The sequence below is a fragment of the Gouania willdenowi genome, chromosome 2 (genome assembly GCF_900634775.1).
Source record: "Gouania willdenowi chromosome 2, fGouWil2.1, whole genome shotgun sequence".
Classification (NCBI taxonomy): Eukaryota; Metazoa; Chordata; class Actinopteri; order Blenniiformes; family Gobiesocidae; genus Gouania; species Gouania willdenowi.
In genome coordinates, this window is record NC_041045.1 from 8949132 (window position 1) to 8965347 (window position 16216).

The window sequence follows — 16216 nt, forward strand, 5'->3', positions numbered from 1 at the left end:
ATCACGTGTTATTATCCTCTTCATTGTTTAATGCTACCTTTGGGATCGTCTGCTCATATTTATCAGCGGTAACTATGGGGGGGGTTAACCAGGCTCATGACAGACGCCTGTTTCCTGTTTCTGTCCGCAGAGCCTTTAATTATCAGGATCTCATCATCTCTCCCTCCCACCCACAGGGATTCCAGGTGGTCTGCGAAGCCACCCAATCAGAGTCCTCCTCTCCTGCTGCTGGCGAGCAAAGCTGTCGCCGTGGTAACTCTGTTGAGAAAGGCGGGCCCTCCCAGCAGCCGGCCCCAGTGAAAGGTCCCTCCAAGAAGAAGTGAGTGATGTTTACACATGATTTAATTAAGAAAAAACATTCATTTATTGCACACACAGCATCATAAAACATGGAATGACACAGTCCATGATGTAGGCCTGGGTTTCTCAAATGGGGGTATGTGTACCCCTAGGGGTACGCGCTGGCACTACAGGGTGTACTTGAAAGAGGAAAATTACAAATGAAAGCATTAAAAATATTGATGTTAAAAATATTGATCACACTGAATATTACCAGCAACCCACAAAAGGAAAACAAAACCTACAAAATAAGAGAAAAATATCATGAATAATAAAAAGAACAAACAACAAAATAAACAAAATGACACTAACAAAATACTTACCATTATACCAGCAACACACAAAACGACAACAAAGACACACTAAATTAGAGAAAAATCACAAGATCACTACAAAATACACAAAACTAATAGAGAAACAACCAAATGACACAAAAAACACACACTGAGAGAGAGAATAATTTAATTAGTACCAACAACACACAAAAACGACGACAAAAACACACAAAATAAGAGAAAAATATACTGAACAGTAAAAAGAATAGACAAACAACAACTAAATACACAAAATGACACCAAAAAAAAAAAAACACAAAATGATAATTATTTTTATTAGAGCATGAACAGAAAATGCAAAAGTCAGTCTTGGTTCCACATCATAAATCTATTCAGGAGGCACTAAATACTGTTTCTTTCCACTTATTTACAAAATGAGATTCTTTAAAATGTGTGTTATCACTCATTCATTCATCATTATGAACTATAGTTGTTTTTTATAGTATTCTGAGTAAAATGTAGTAGTCGGACATAAGCAGGTACTAGGATTTAAAAGTAAGAGGAAAGGGTGCTTGAGCCAAAAAAGTTTGAAAACCACTGATTTAAGCTAATTCTCCTAATTTACACAAAATGTGTGCTTTCCATACGTTACATATCATTTATATTTAAAAGTGCAAAATAGATAAATAAAAAAAATAAAAAATATTATTTTTTAATTTAAAATTTGAAATCAAATTCATGAATTTAAATATAATTTTTGTCAGTTTTTAAATCTTTTTTTTAATTATTACTAGACATGTCAGACAACCCCATTTTATTTACAGATGAACCTGAGGTTGAAAAACCCTGCTGTACTGCACGATTATAGCCAAAATCACAATCACGATTATTTTGATCAATATTGTAATCACGATTGTAATCACAATTATTTATCATGTTAGGGAAAAATCTGTATTTCTTTTTCCACTACATAAAAAAACATGATTTATATGTACTGTATATGAACGGTTTACAGTGAAAAATGAAGCTTTAAATAAAAATTATACCCCCAAAAAAACAAGAAATCAACCAAACTCATTGGAAACAATTACCACTGACTAATGGTTGAGGCAGCAGAGTCCACATTTTAAATATAAATATTGCAGATGATTAGGTTAAATTAATTGTGGCAACCAAAACCGTGATCATGATTAAAATTTGATCAATTGTGCAGCCCTACTGTATATTGAAATTTCGATCCAGCCACTGAATGATGCACCCACATAAACACCTCAAAACACCTCATAACTATCACACGTTTGTTGCAATAATCTTCCTTAATCAACCAATTGGTGAAACTAAAGCTAAGCAACTGACTGACAATCCCTCAAACTAGTGGAATAGAAGTGTTACATACATAGATCCACATTTGAGCCAGGTCCTAAACGCACATTCCAACCCACGTCACCATTTATTAATCTTTAATTTATTTCACCATCCAAACAGTCGAGCCACACCGAAGCACCGTCCCACTTACATTATGATAATACCCTGTGATTAATACAGTTTACTCATCCCGTGGCTATGTGAAATCAGAGCACTGCTGATGCTGAGGCAGTTTCCATGGCAACAGCTAGCTGCTCCCTTTCCCTCTGCTGCGTTGGAGTCGAAGAGAGTCAGCCGCCGCCTCTTAAAACCGCCCCGGGTGGGTGTCGGCACCCGGTCGCTACGGCAACCTGACACAACAGCAGTAGGCACAGCACAGACAGAGATAGTGAAAAATGATCCAGCCTCGCTAAGTGATTGGTGTAGACATGGACCATCTCTTCCTGCTCCATTTATTACAGACACCCAGATTAAATGGTCTGCTCCCCCCCCCCCCTCCCCCCACCTCATGGCATCAATATGTTGCTCCAGCTGACCTTCATTTCAACTTATTTATAGTGGACTCACGTAGGCTCAGGCTTCCTCTCTGTCTGATGCTCACCTTATGCTGCTGTAAGAGGGGACGGAGCTTGTTTACTGCCTTTATTTGATGCATTATTAATGAAGCAGTGTAGCCACACATACATACATCTGCCAAGATACCAGAGCTTATATTTGTGCAAAAAAGAGATCTGCACACTGTAAGTAAAAAATGTTATTGGCAAGATTTTGTTCAGACGACCTTCATCAGGGCCACAAACAGCGAGGGTACAATGAACGGGCTTATATAATACAGAAATCAGTCACATTTACTTTTCTGATTTCTATTTCAGCACTCGTTGAGTTGAAAGCATGACCGTTCATTCTATTCTATCCTCTCTTATCACAGGTCATCAGCCCCTGCAGGACTGCCTCCATCTTTGTCCCAGCGAGCGCGCTACGCTACTTACTTTGACGTGGCCGTGCTGCGCTGTCTGCTGCAGTCACACTGGACAGAGGAGGGCGTGCACTGGGCTTTGATGTATTACCTTCAGCGTCTGAGGCAGATCATGGAGGAGAGGCCCGAGCGTACCCCCGAACCCCTGGTGACGCCCCTGCCTCGGCCGCGCAGCAGCTCCATGGTGGCTGCCACGCCCTCACTGGTCAACACGCACAAGACACAGGTAACGCAGCCTCAGATGGAGGACTCAAACATGTTCTGACTGAGTCACTGCATGCTACGTGTTGCAGGATATGAGTCTGAAATGCAACGAGGAAGAAAAGTCTCTGAGCACTGAGACGTTCACAAAGGTGTCTCTGACCAACCTCCGTCGACAGGCGGTCCCTGACCTTTCTTCTGACTTGGGAATGAATATCTTCAAGAAGGTGATGAGTGTGTTTATTAATAATCAGGTTAGGATCTTATCAGCAGTGTGAGATAGATGTTTGTCCACATTCTAGTTTAAGAACCGGCGTGATGACCGTGAGAGAAAGGGCTCCATCCCCTACCATCACGCAGGGAAGAAGCGTCAAAGGCGCATGGGTGTCCCCTTCCTGTTGCACGAGGATCACCTGGATGTCTCGCCCACCCGCAGCACCTTTTCCTTCGGAAGCTTCTCAGGTCTGGGTGACGACAGACGAGGCCTGGACCGCGGCGGCTGGCAAGCCACCATCATGGGTAAGACTGTTTGTCGGACCTCATAAACGTCAGTGAGCTTTGCTGAGTAATGAATTAGATCATTTTGTGACAATAGCGTACATTAAATCTGGTACAAAGATCATATGACCTCCTCAAAACGCGCTCAACTCTACCGGACCCGCCCACGGGGGCTGTTCCTGTTCTATACCGCTCTGTAATAAATCCTAAGAAACTCAGCTAAAACTGTAGCCAACCCAAATTCAGAACAAAAGAGTGAAAAAAAGTGAAACTACAGGCCGAGCTGAATCCACTGATACAGGTCGGGTATGTTACATTTCAAACAACGCCACAAAATCAGAAAATACACAGCAGCAAAAGTCAGCGATGATGACAAATTGCATCTTACCTTTGTTGTTTCTTCTCAAAAGTTGCTCCAATGTGCATAAAACTCCATATTCTACTAAATCCAAAACGTGTTGTCAGAGCGACACCACCATTACTGACATCCGGGCATTTTTCAGCCCACAAATTCTTCCAATGAGCTTATAGCGCTCGTGCGTAAAATGGCAGGTCCCTCTTTTATCCAGCTCTGATTGGCCAGGGCTAAAGCTCATTCCCATTGTGTTTGATATCACCACTTTCCACAGGTTCTGAGCTTTACAACGCTGTGTCAGGCATTCTGATTCGTCAATGCATTGCCGAATAACACCCATGTTTATCAGCACCAGAGTGGAGGGAAAAATAGCATTACGCATGACACAGCAGAAACTTTGATAAAAATGGTTGTGTTTATTTCAAGCCAAAATGCACCATGTATTGGTCAAAAATCTGACTAAAAATTATTGGAATCAATTTGACTGACTTACTACAGTTACACACTTGTTCCCAAACTTGCAAATTTGTCACAGTTGTGGCACAGTGGGCTTCTGCCTGAACCTTTTTTTTTGTTTTAACAAAAATATGTGTATCTTCGGTCTATTGTTCATTATTATCACCAAACTTGCTGCAGTTGATGTCCATATATTAGTTAAATAATTCCTGGCTTTGTAGCCTTCCCTACTGAGAATTGGCTTCATATTTTATGTAAATCTCTGGGGTTTTTTTTTGTTTTAAGGCGGATTACAGATTTCTGTATTTAAAACATCATTTATTGTCACTAAGTATCATATATTTCTAGTCTAATCTGAAAAAAAATTGCCATATAGGTCATGTAGAATCTTTGAAAAACGTTATTTTTTATGAGTATGTGATTTTCGAAGAAAAGAGGCATGGGCTTAGCAGGATTTCTCTCTCATTTTAAATTCCATGTTATATTTGAATCTTTATTTCAGGCTTTCCTTCAGTCAACTGACATGAATACTTCTTTTTTGATCTGGCTGTTATGTATTGTTTATCTTATATATTTATTGGGTCTTTTTACAGGCAAATTCACTCGGAGGGGCAGCACAGACACTGCAGCAGATGCAGACAGCTTAAGTGCCAAACACTCACATTCCCATCACTCCCTGCTGCGGGACATGCCTGACCACTCCAACAGCCATGGAGACAACACTGTCAAAGAAGGTAAGCAGAAGGCAGGACTGGACTACCTACAGAAAATACAAATAAGATGATGAAGTCAGCATGGAAGTGAGTAAGGTCTAAGGTTGCAAAGGGGTGGGAGATTTCCAGGTAATTTCCACTGACACTTAAGCTCAGGAATTTTGGGAATAGTCAAAAACTTTTTTATCAGAATTACTTATTGGAATAAACTGGAAACTTTGAGTCATTTTAAATAACTAATGCTAATGTTTTGGATGATGCTAAAATATATTTAACATCCTTGTTAAGCCAACCTTCAGTTTTGTGAATTTGGATATGATATAATTATTTGAAATAATTCTCGAAATTCTTGAGTTTCAGGTCCCCGGAAAGTTTCCAGCTTTAAAAATTTCTCAGATCCAGAGTTGAAATGTTATGTTTTTAAATTTTAAATGGATGCTAATATTTATGTTTGGATATGATATGTTATTTGAAATTACTCCCAATTTCCTGTTAATTCCAATTATTAATTCCCCTTAAAAGCTTGTGTTTTTGAATATTCTTGAAATTTTTTAGCTTAATTTCTCAAGAAAATGTATCTGAAATTCTCCGACCCTTTGCAACCCTTGTAAGATCTAAAGCTGTTAATAACTGTCCTAGTATGTATGTATGCCTGTATTAACCATATTGATGACACTTTTTTTGTTTCTCTGAAGTTCGATCCCAGATCTCAACCATCACCATGGCAGCCTTCAACACGACAGTAGCATCTTTCAACGTGGGCTACGCCGACTTCTTCACGGAGCACATGAAGAAACTGTGCAACCCTGTTGTTGTGCAGGAGATTCCCATCGAGCCGCTGGCCTGCGCTAACCTGCCGCGCAGCTTCACCGACTCCTGCATCAACTACTCCTGTCTGGAGGAGGGCGAGAACATCGAGGGCACCAACAACTTTGTAATGAAGAACGGCATGTTGGACCTCACTGTGAGTCCAGATCAAACAAGTTGAACCAAGTCACTCATAAGCTGTGATCCAGAGGTGGCAAAAGTACTAGTTTTCAGTACTCAAGTAAAAGTATAGATACTTGAAGAATATAAAAAGAAAAAGTACTGAAGTTGCTCCCTTACTTGAGTAAAAGTTAAAAAGATAATGCTACTAAATGTAAAAAAGTTAAAAAAAAAAAAAGTCCCTTCAATAATAAGACAAGGTTTTTAAACCAGCAAATATATTTATATAAGAACTTGTAGAATACAGGTACAATGAAATGAGCGAGTTATCTGAACTTAATTACAATTTAATTACAATTATGACAGCAACATATTTTTAAAATTACAATTACAATCATAATTACACCATAATTGTAATTAATTATGAATTACTCGGTTACAATTATAATTGACCCCAACCCTGGTAAGGAGTTGTCACGGCAAATTTACGATTGTCTCCATTTGGAAACATGATTTGAAGCTGCGGTTGAATGATGGGGTCCAGACGAAAGCATGATGATTTGATAAAAAAGGATTTATTATAAACTAAATGGAAAGAAGTACAAAAAAAGGGCATCTTCCCTGCAGGGAAAAGGAAGGCAAAACTAACGGAAAGTTTTCTGAGCGCCAACTTTTACAGATAGGAAGAGCCCCACCCTAAGATGAGAGGGAAGGAGGGTGTGACGGGAGGAAGGAGTTAGATGGAAAATCATTGTTGCAGAGCTCTGCTTATCAGGGCTTTGGAATGAGACCTTGAGCAGAGATTGTTTTTTTCGCTGACACTGTGAATATAGCACAATCTGTCTGTACTGCGGGTAATCTAATCTAACATGACTCAGCAAAGAAGCAACGTCTATTCAAAAGTACAACGATATAATGCGGTCCTCATGTATAAACACATGACAAATTGTACACATGAACACACATTTGATGATATGATGATTAATGTATTAATTGCCATAACAGAATAAAAGTAAAATGTCACCGAAAAAATAGATAGTCAAGTAAAGTACAGATACCAGAACAAACTTCTTAAGTACAGTAACAAAGTATTTGTACTTAGTTACAAATCCTAAGTTTTTATCCCTTTGTCGTTCCTCAGGCGGTCTTGCGGGCTCTGTATGCCGTCCTTAGCCACGACATCAGCTCCAGGATCTGTGACGTGGCTCTGAACATCATCGACTGCCTGCTGCAGCTGGGCGTGGTGCCCGGCATGGGCAAGAGACTGTCAAAGCCCGACAACAAAGAGAACCAGGAGGCACGGGACAAGGACCTCGGGAGCCAGATCCTGGGAGGAGGCGCACAGGGATGTGGTTCGATCTCAGGAGCGGGCGGAGGGGGCGACGGAGGAGGCGGAGGAGGCAGCGGTGGAGGTAGTGGACAGGGGAGCAAGGACGATGTGAAGAATAACAAAGACGGTGATAAAAAGGTGTGTTTTAACAGTGAAAAGTAGAGTCGTGGTTGAGCTGATGAACTGAAGCTTCAATGTAAACCTTGTCCAGGATGGGGGCTCCAGTCTCAGCACCCACCGTCTGGCACTGACCATGCTGATTAAGATTGTCAAGTCTCTGGGCTGCGCTTATGGCTGTGGAGAGGGACACCGTGGATTATCAGGAGATCGCCTCAGGATGCAGGTCAGACTCTGCACTCCATCTCAGAGACAGTGTGCTTTGATGCTTTAAATCAGGGGTCACCAACACGGTGCCTGCGGGCCCCAGGTAGCCTGCATGAGCCATGTGACGGGCCCTCAGAAGCTCCAGTCACCAATGAGCTCCATCTAAAATCTGATTTACTTTCCAGGATTCAAACTCACAAAGACAAATACAGATGAGAGATGTAGATATTACTTAGTAGAGTTAAATACTGCTGCACCTGATAAAGTTTTAGTATTGAATTAACCATCTTTAAATGTTTATTTTCATGAAACATTGTGACAAATGTTTCTTAGAATCAGAATCAGAAGTACTTTATTCATCCCAGGGGGAAATTATTTGTGTTACAGACGCTCAAGAAATATTACAACTAAAACAATAAACACTAAACAAAGAAAGAGACAGAAAAACATGCATAATTAAGTAAAATACTGTAAATTAAAGGATTAAGTACAAGTGCACACATTACAGTAGTAAAAAATAGAATAAGAGAAATAGTAATAATACAAATATACCAATACAATATACAACGAGTAAGTGTTGTAGATTTGGTGTAAGGTCAGCAGTATGTTATATATAATATGATAGGTATAAAAGACATTTATAAAAAAGCAAGGTGGATTTTTATAAAATACGACATCAATCATTGTTAAATGTTTCACAAGTTGTTTGTTAGTAGCTAGTAAAATAGGAACGTGATGATTTTCGCTGAAAATGAAACAATTGCATAAATTAGGAGAAATAATAAAGTGTTTAATGTTGAAACCTCAACATTTTCTGCCTTTTTTAAGTTTCCTTTATTAGCTTAGCCTCTAAATAAAGTGAAGATGTAGTATTTAAGAAGTGCTTTTCAATCCCGTACCACTTAGGATCATATAGTACCTATGAAGTAGCTCACAGTTTCAAAAAGGTTTGTGACCCCTACCTTACATTTCATCACCACCTCAGTCAGAACTCTCCTCTCCCATCCCACCAGAATCCTTCCCATTTACTCATTCCTTTTCCACTTTCCAACTCCCCACTCCCTCTGAAACCTCAGACCTCATCCGTCAGTCCAAACCATCCTTCTGTCAGTTGGACCCTCTCCCCACATTCTTGGTCAAAGCCTCCCTCCCCTCTCTGATTCCCATCATATCAGCCATCATCCACTCCTCGCTCATCACTGGAACTGTTCCCTCAGCCTTCAAAACCACTGCAATAACTCCAATCCTAAAAAAACCCGGTGCAGATCCTTCCAATCTCAATAACTTCCGTCCCATCTCAAATCATCAGTAAAATTCTCGAAAAAACAGTCGCCAGCCAACTTGACTCGCACCTATCCCACAATAATCTTTATGAACAGTTCCCTTCATAGCACTGAAACAGCACTAACTGTCACGGTTTGTTGTTGGTGTGGACCCAAATGCAGGGAAAGATGGAGGCAGGATGCAGGAGTAGCGTTCTTGGAACCAGTCCATGTTTATTAGTAAAGCAAATTCCAAAATCTAAACTCAAATCCAAAAAACAGGGGAGTAGGAACAGGGAGCAAGACCACACACACACACACACACACACACAGCTAAATAGTGGAGGAGGCCTGATTGGGAATGGGCCACACCTGGGTGGAAACACGAGGGCGCTAATCAATCACCAACCAAGCACACAGACATCACTGGGGGTGGAGCCACGAGCAGGAACACCTGAAACATAGACCAGACTCAAAATAAACAAAGACACAGAACAACCAAACTAACCAACAGAACATAACACTAACCGACGACCTCCTCATGGCAGCTGATTCTGGACTCCTCACCATCCTCATCCTCCTCAACCTGAGTGAAATCTCCTAAAACTCAACAGTGACAAAACAGAGGTTTTCCTCATTGGTACAAAATCAACACTCTCCCAATCCAATAGTTTCTGCATCCAAATTGACAAATCCTCCGTTCCCCCTGGTTAAAAGTCTGGGTGTCATCCTCAACAGCACTCTATCGTACAAATCCCACATCAGCAATATCACCCGTTCTGCATGTTTCCACCTCCGCAACATTAATCGCCTCCGCCCCTCCCTCATCCCTCATCCCTCATCCCTCACACCTTGTCCACAGTCTCGTCACTTCCCGGCTCCATTTTTGCAATTCCCTTCTTTTTGGTCTCCCCAGCAAATCCCTCCATAAACTTCAGTTAGTCTAGAACTCAGCTGCCCGCATCATCACCAAAACGCCCTCTATCTCCCACATCACTCCTGCTCTCCACCAGCTCCACTGGTTTCCCATTCAATCTCGCATCCATTTCAAGATCATTCTGTTAACTTTTAAGGCCATTCACCACACTGACCCCCCCCCCCCCCCCCCCCCCCCATGGACTCATGGACTCATTCTCACAATTCAAAGCTGGACTCAAAACTGACTTATTCACAACAGCATTTCCCACCCATCCCTCCCGCTCTGTCTCTGTGATTTAGCTTCATTTTTACTGTTGTTTTTATACTGTTTTAGCTTAAATTTTATTGCGGTTTTATACATGTTGTGGTTTTATCATGTACTGTTATGTGACCTTGGCTGAATTTCAAATAAAATGTATTATTATTATTATTATTATTATTATAAATTGTAAAAGTTTTGGATTAAGAAAAATGCCCACCAGCTTGTGTATCTGAGTATTTTACAGCTGGAATTTGATTTTTAAGCAATAACTTTGGTTTTATTTTGCATTAAATCTCTCTTTCAGGCCCAAAACTGCCTCACAAACCTGTACAAGCTGGACAAGGTGCAGTTTCGCCAGACAATGCGCGAGTACGTCAACAAAGACTCCCTCAATAACATTGTGGACTTTCTGCATGCACTGCTTGGCTTCTGCATGGAGCCCATCACCGACAGTAAGTACGTGAAGTGTGCGCTCCAGATCCTCCGACTGTGAAGGTTTGACCGTGGCCTGGTGTTACACAAACACACACACATACACACACACACACACACACACACACACACACACACACACACACACACACACACACACACACACACAAACTGGTGATTTAGGTTCAAGGTTTTTATTGTCATTTTCATCTTACCATAAAAACTAAAGTTGTTTGTTGGGACCAGCAGAATTATTAATCAAAATATAGTGCAATATAAACATAATACAACAGAAATAAATAATAAAGACTCACTCTCAACTATCTGAACACATGCAAAGCATTATTTTAGTGCTTTATTGACATGCTAGCAGGCTAGTGATGCTACTGTTTTGCAGTGTTAGTTGTAAGGTGAAAATAAAAAAAGATGGATAGATAAATAATAAATAAATATCATTATTATGATAACATGGGCTTCTAATCAGAACCATTTTAGCATTTTATTATGAGCTTGACAGTAACATGAGGTCGGATTAGCTAATAATCAGATTTTAAAGGATTATGTTGTGTTTTTTATGTTGTGATACTCAGATGCGATTAAATAGTTTAATGCTAAAAATGATATTCTAAGTGGCTTGTTCTTATTGCAAAATATGAGATGAGAGATGCTAATATCAACATAATTATGGTTACAACTTCCTGTGTGAGATCAGAAGCAATAATAATAATAATAATAATAATAATAATAATAGCTGCTCATTCCAAATGTAGTCAACTGCAAACATGAGATGAGATGATTTAATGATTTTTTCATCCAGTCTCCTGTAACTTGTGCTTTTGTTGTGAAAAGCCAAAGGCAGGTAGGTCGGTTGGTAGATCGATAGATGCTTTTTTTAATTCCTAAAGACAAATGATTTAATTGCAGCAACATCACAACAAATAATTTAAAGAAATAGAAACAGAAATATTAATATAAAGACAATAAATAATATAGTGATTCAGGGTTATAATGATAATCCCAACCATAATAGTAATGTATTATTAGTAACAATAAAATGTTGTTGTTCAATGTGCACAGCTTTATAGATGGATGATTTACCTACCATTGTGTCTGTATTTCTATATTAGTGTAGAAAGTTGCACCCATTATCAGGAATTAGGGACCCCAAAAAATCAAAGCAATTTACATCCAGACTTCAGTATTTTTTCCTTTTAATTGAATTTATTCCAAAATTCAAATGCCACATCATACAACACAGATGATTAAATAAATACTAATGGAATATTAACTGTGATCTAGGGCTGGGCGATACATCGAGATTGAAGATAGATCGAGTTTTCTATTTTGGCGATATAGAAAAAATATCAAATATGAACTTTGGTGGATATTGTCCAGCCCTACTGTGATCCACATGGTTGACGAAGCTGAAATGTGCTCCGACTGTCCCACCTTGCACTTCTACGTTGCATTCCAGCACTATCTCTGTTTATATCTGTGTTTTTCCCTTCCTCCTTCCACGTGTCCCTTTTTGTCCTCGTCCTCCTGCTTCCCATTTGAATTCTTTTTTTCTCCTCTCACGTCAATGAGCTGAATCCTAAACCGTTCCTTACTCACTCATCCATTCTGTACACTTGCCAATCCAAAGCTTTGCCCATTATATCCCTGCTCGATCAGTGATTTTATCGCTCAGCATTGGGACGCATTGTATTCACCAATTCAGTTTTGCTCTGAAATTTCCAGTATTGTGTTCTGAATTACAATCAACTGTGCAGATGGCAAGTTACTGAGCCGATGAGTGTTTGGAGTCTGAAAGTGAACACGGCACCTTGTTGACTTTGCGTGTGTGTGTTGTTTTTGAGTGTGTGTTTTGGGTTCACTTCCGTACCAGTGGTGGGATGCCGCGTGCTTTCTGACGCCGCCCACATGTGTGTGCTGGCCTGATGTCAATCAACCTGTGCCCCGCCTCTTTTCTCTTGCAGAGTACGGCAGTGCAGGTGAGAGGTCCAGGAGGGCGAAAAAAAGAAACATCGGTAGATACTCATAATCAATAATTGATAAGTCAATAACTCTGAAGATGAATCTATAAACTCACCCAATCAGACCCTTTCCCAGGCACCGCTTTCATTGCTCCTCCCTCTTTCTGAAAGTGACAAACTCGCCTGCGACACCAAAGCTATTATTATTATTATTATTATTATTATTATTACTTTTATGGATAAATTTGACTTTGATCGTGCAGTGACATTTAGTTTCCTCTAACTGGACCCTACTGTGTGTTTTAAGCAGGCCTTAGTCCAGTGTTTTTCAACCTTGGGGTCACGACCCCATGTGGGGTCGCCTGAAATATCGGAAAAATCAAAATACGTTTTTGAAATATTTTAATTATTATTGGTTTTTTTAAAAATTAAAACAACATATTTTTAACAGCTGCATTCCATACTTTTACTTTGAGTAGAGTAGGATTAAATACTCCTTATCAGATCCGTAAAAAGTTTTAAAAGGCATTAAATTTATGATTCTAAAAATAAGGCCTTAATTGTCATTAAAATGTCTTAAATCAATCTTTCAAAAGTCTTAAATTTTAACACATAATACGTATGATTTTATGATTGTAGTTAGTCTCACATTTCAATGTAAATGGTTCATTTATTTTTATTTTTATTTATTTTTTAATGTATAAACAACATTGGAAAAAAAAATTATGATAATTGCCTGTCCAACAAAGATTTTTCTTAATGTTTTAAATTTTCTATTGTAGGTTTCTGGCTATTTTTGTAGTCATCTCGTGTTTTTGATTTTTTTAGTCTTTTTTTTTGTGTATTACTTTTTGTATTTTACTGTCATTTTGTGTTTATTTCTGGGGCCGCCAGTTCCACGTCTGCACTAGACAATGGAAAAAATGTACCCTAATTTTTTGTGACATTTCTTTTATTTTATATGTATTGTTTTTGTTTTTACATGTTTAAAAACTAAATCAAATCAAATATCTACTTCAACCAAAATGCAGTAAAAAAATATCTGAGCTGACACAACTTGTCACGAATCCTGGCTACTCTGTATTTATAATAATAATGTGTAACAAACATCAAAATATTATATTTCTAGGAAGAAAAAAAATGTCTTTGGGTGAAGCCAGAAATAATTTTTGATATCAAAATGGGGTCACGATCCAAAAAAGGTTGGGAACCACTGCCTTAGTCACTTGCATGTATATTTTACTCCCTTCCTAAAGTCCTTTTCAGTTTGCTTACCCTACATTTGCTGTATAACCCCCTTTCCTTTCCCCCTCCTCCCCTTCCTGTTGTATGGGCTCACTGTTATATCTATATTTCTATATTTTTTGTAATAATGTTCTCCCTCCCGTGACTGAACCGTCCCTGTGTGATCCGTGCTCTCTCCCGCCTCCCGGTTGCTTCTAGACAAAGCAGGCTTTGGCAACAACTTCACGACTGGGGACAACAAGTCCGTGGCCCAGAACATGGAGGCGGTGGTGGTGGGCTGTATGTTCAAGTCCCTGATCACCCGCTGTGCCTCCACCACTCATGAGCTGCACAGCCCTGAGAACCTGGTGAGCCTCGTTCTGACTCAGTGTTCAGCTCTTTAACCCTCGGAGCGTCTTTGTGACCCAACAGTGACATTTTGGGTGTTTTTATTTGTTTGCCTCTCAATATTCAGGTTATTTTTAAGGCTAGTTGTGTGACATTTTGCCACAATTGTTTATTTTTATTTGAATTTCTTTAATTTCAAAGTCTTGTGTACAGAAAAAGAGATGTATTATGCATCATACTGACACTTAGTAACCTCGTGACCAAATTTGCCCCATTGACTCCCATATACTGTAATCATGCCATATCATAATGTTTTTTCAATTAATATCTGATAGATCAAGGCCTCTACCTTCAAAATAAAAGGAAAATATGTTTTCGTTGTAAGTGTTTTTTTTTTTCTTTAGAAATATCCTTATGTCAAAAAATAATTCAATTTTACTATCAATTAATGACACGGTCAAGGCTGTAATATTTTCAACAAAACAATTTAACTTTGGACCTCATTTTTGGAAACACTGCATATTTAGTGTTTTTCCTGCTGAAAGAATTAGAGGCTCTCATGATAAAAAGTCCATAAAAACTGTGAAAATTATGATACTTTTTATATCTATGGATAGATCTGAAGTAGTTGAAAATATCTGATACAGTGGAAGTAAAAAATATGAGACAGACTTTTTGTGTACAAGTGTAAGTGAATTTAAAGGAGTGCACCAGGGTTCAGCCAGATTAGATGGTTGAATTAAAACCTCTTCCTGTTCTGACTCCACAGTCGATTCATTTATGATTTTTAAAGCAGGAACATCTACCAGCCTTTGATATTCTGAGCGATGTTTGGATGCTGAAAGGGATTTGACGCTGAAATGAAATGTTTCTGGAATCTAATAGGTAGTATTACGTTACAAATTCTGATTACTCGGTGTCTGGTGCCTCCAGGCTAGAACGACTGGTAAACACTTAGTGAAGCAGCTTTTATAATGGCAGTAAATCAGAGAGCACCCACTCAAAGGCTGGAGCACATTTATTCATGATTGATTTTGATTCCAAAAGCAGAGAAATACTGGCTGTCTTTTCTTTTTCATCTTTCTCCCCCACCCCTCCCCCTCCTGCCCAGGGTCTGTACTGTGACATCCGCCAGCTGGTCCAGTTTATAAAGGAGGCCCATGGAAATGTGTTCCGCCGCGTGGCACTGAGCGCCCTCTTGGACAGCGCTGAGAAACTCACCACCACCAAAAAACCTGAAGACAAGGAGGACACCAAGCAGCATGGACCTCGGAGGTACTGGCCAATCAGAGGCCAGAGTTGATCTGAAGATCTCGGCTCAGTCGTTTGTTTGGTTCTGTCAAAATATGCTTCAGCGTTGACATCCTAAAAGCATTGGAGTACTAACATTCAAACGTGTGTTTTGTAGGACAACTCGGCTATGCTTCTCATCACTGCTTGACTGTTTATGCTTTTGTATCCATCTGTTGTTCCTGCTTGAGAGATTGACTTTGTGTTTTTATTCTTATGACAATAAGCCTTTTCACACTCTGGAAGTGCGCATGCGCGTCCTGGTGGGGGGGGTCATAGGTCGAGAGGGATATAAACGTCAACAATCATTCTGTTGATATTTTCAAGCTAACAGTGTTTGTAAATTTATTCCAGAGATCTTTAGTGTTTTAATAGTGTTTATATTATTTGTATTAAACATATTCAGACTCAGAAGGTGATTAGGGTTTTCAGCTGAAGCCACTTTAGGCCGATTCGAGCACTTTTAAAAACCAATGGGTATGGAAGCAAGGGCGAAAACACAGACTACCAGGGTCTCCAGGGGGTGGGATTCAGACCCTACCCAGGAATGATGCACATATCCGAGCACTTTTGTAAAACCGATGTTAGAAACAATTTCAAAGTGACAGACCTCTACTTCCTACTCCTGTATTTTCTCTGTTTACCTTTATTGTTGTAATTTTCTTTTCTAACAACTGTAAAGTGTCTTTGAGTGTTTGAAAAGCACTTATAAATAAAATGTATTATTATTATTATTATTATTATT

The 16216-nt window shown here is 39.4% G+C and overlaps 1 protein-coding gene across 15 annotated transcripts in view; it reads left to right on the top strand.

Annotated features, from left to right (window-relative positions):
• Positions 1-16216, top strand: part of unc80 (unc-80 homolog (C. elegans)) — a 62142-nt gene that overhangs the window by 4942 nt on the left and 40984 nt on the right. For 11 of the 15 annotated variants that reach the window (XM_028462675.1, XM_028462686.1, XM_028462741.1 and 8 more), the window contains 12 exons: positions 177-319; positions 2908-3181; positions 3249-3383; positions 3459-3675; positions 5059-5199; positions 5874-6142; positions 7247-7573; positions 7647-7778; positions 10506-10653; positions 12613-12663; positions 14053-14201; positions 15293-15456. In XM_028462675.1, the coding sequence (XP_028318476.1) occupies positions 177-319; positions 2908-3181; positions 3249-3383; positions 3459-3675; positions 5059-5199; positions 5874-6142; positions 7247-7573; positions 7647-7778; positions 10506-10653; positions 12613-12663; positions 14053-14201; positions 15293-15456 (2150 nt within the window). The remainder of the gene's footprint in view (positions 1-176; positions 320-2907; positions 3182-3248; positions 3384-3458; positions 3676-5058; positions 5200-5873; positions 6143-7246; positions 7574-7646; positions 7779-10505; positions 10654-12612; positions 12664-14052; positions 14202-15292; positions 15457-16216) is intronic. The other 4 variants (XM_028462724.1, XM_028462773.1, XM_028462779.1 and 1 more) reach the window with 1 other exon arrangement.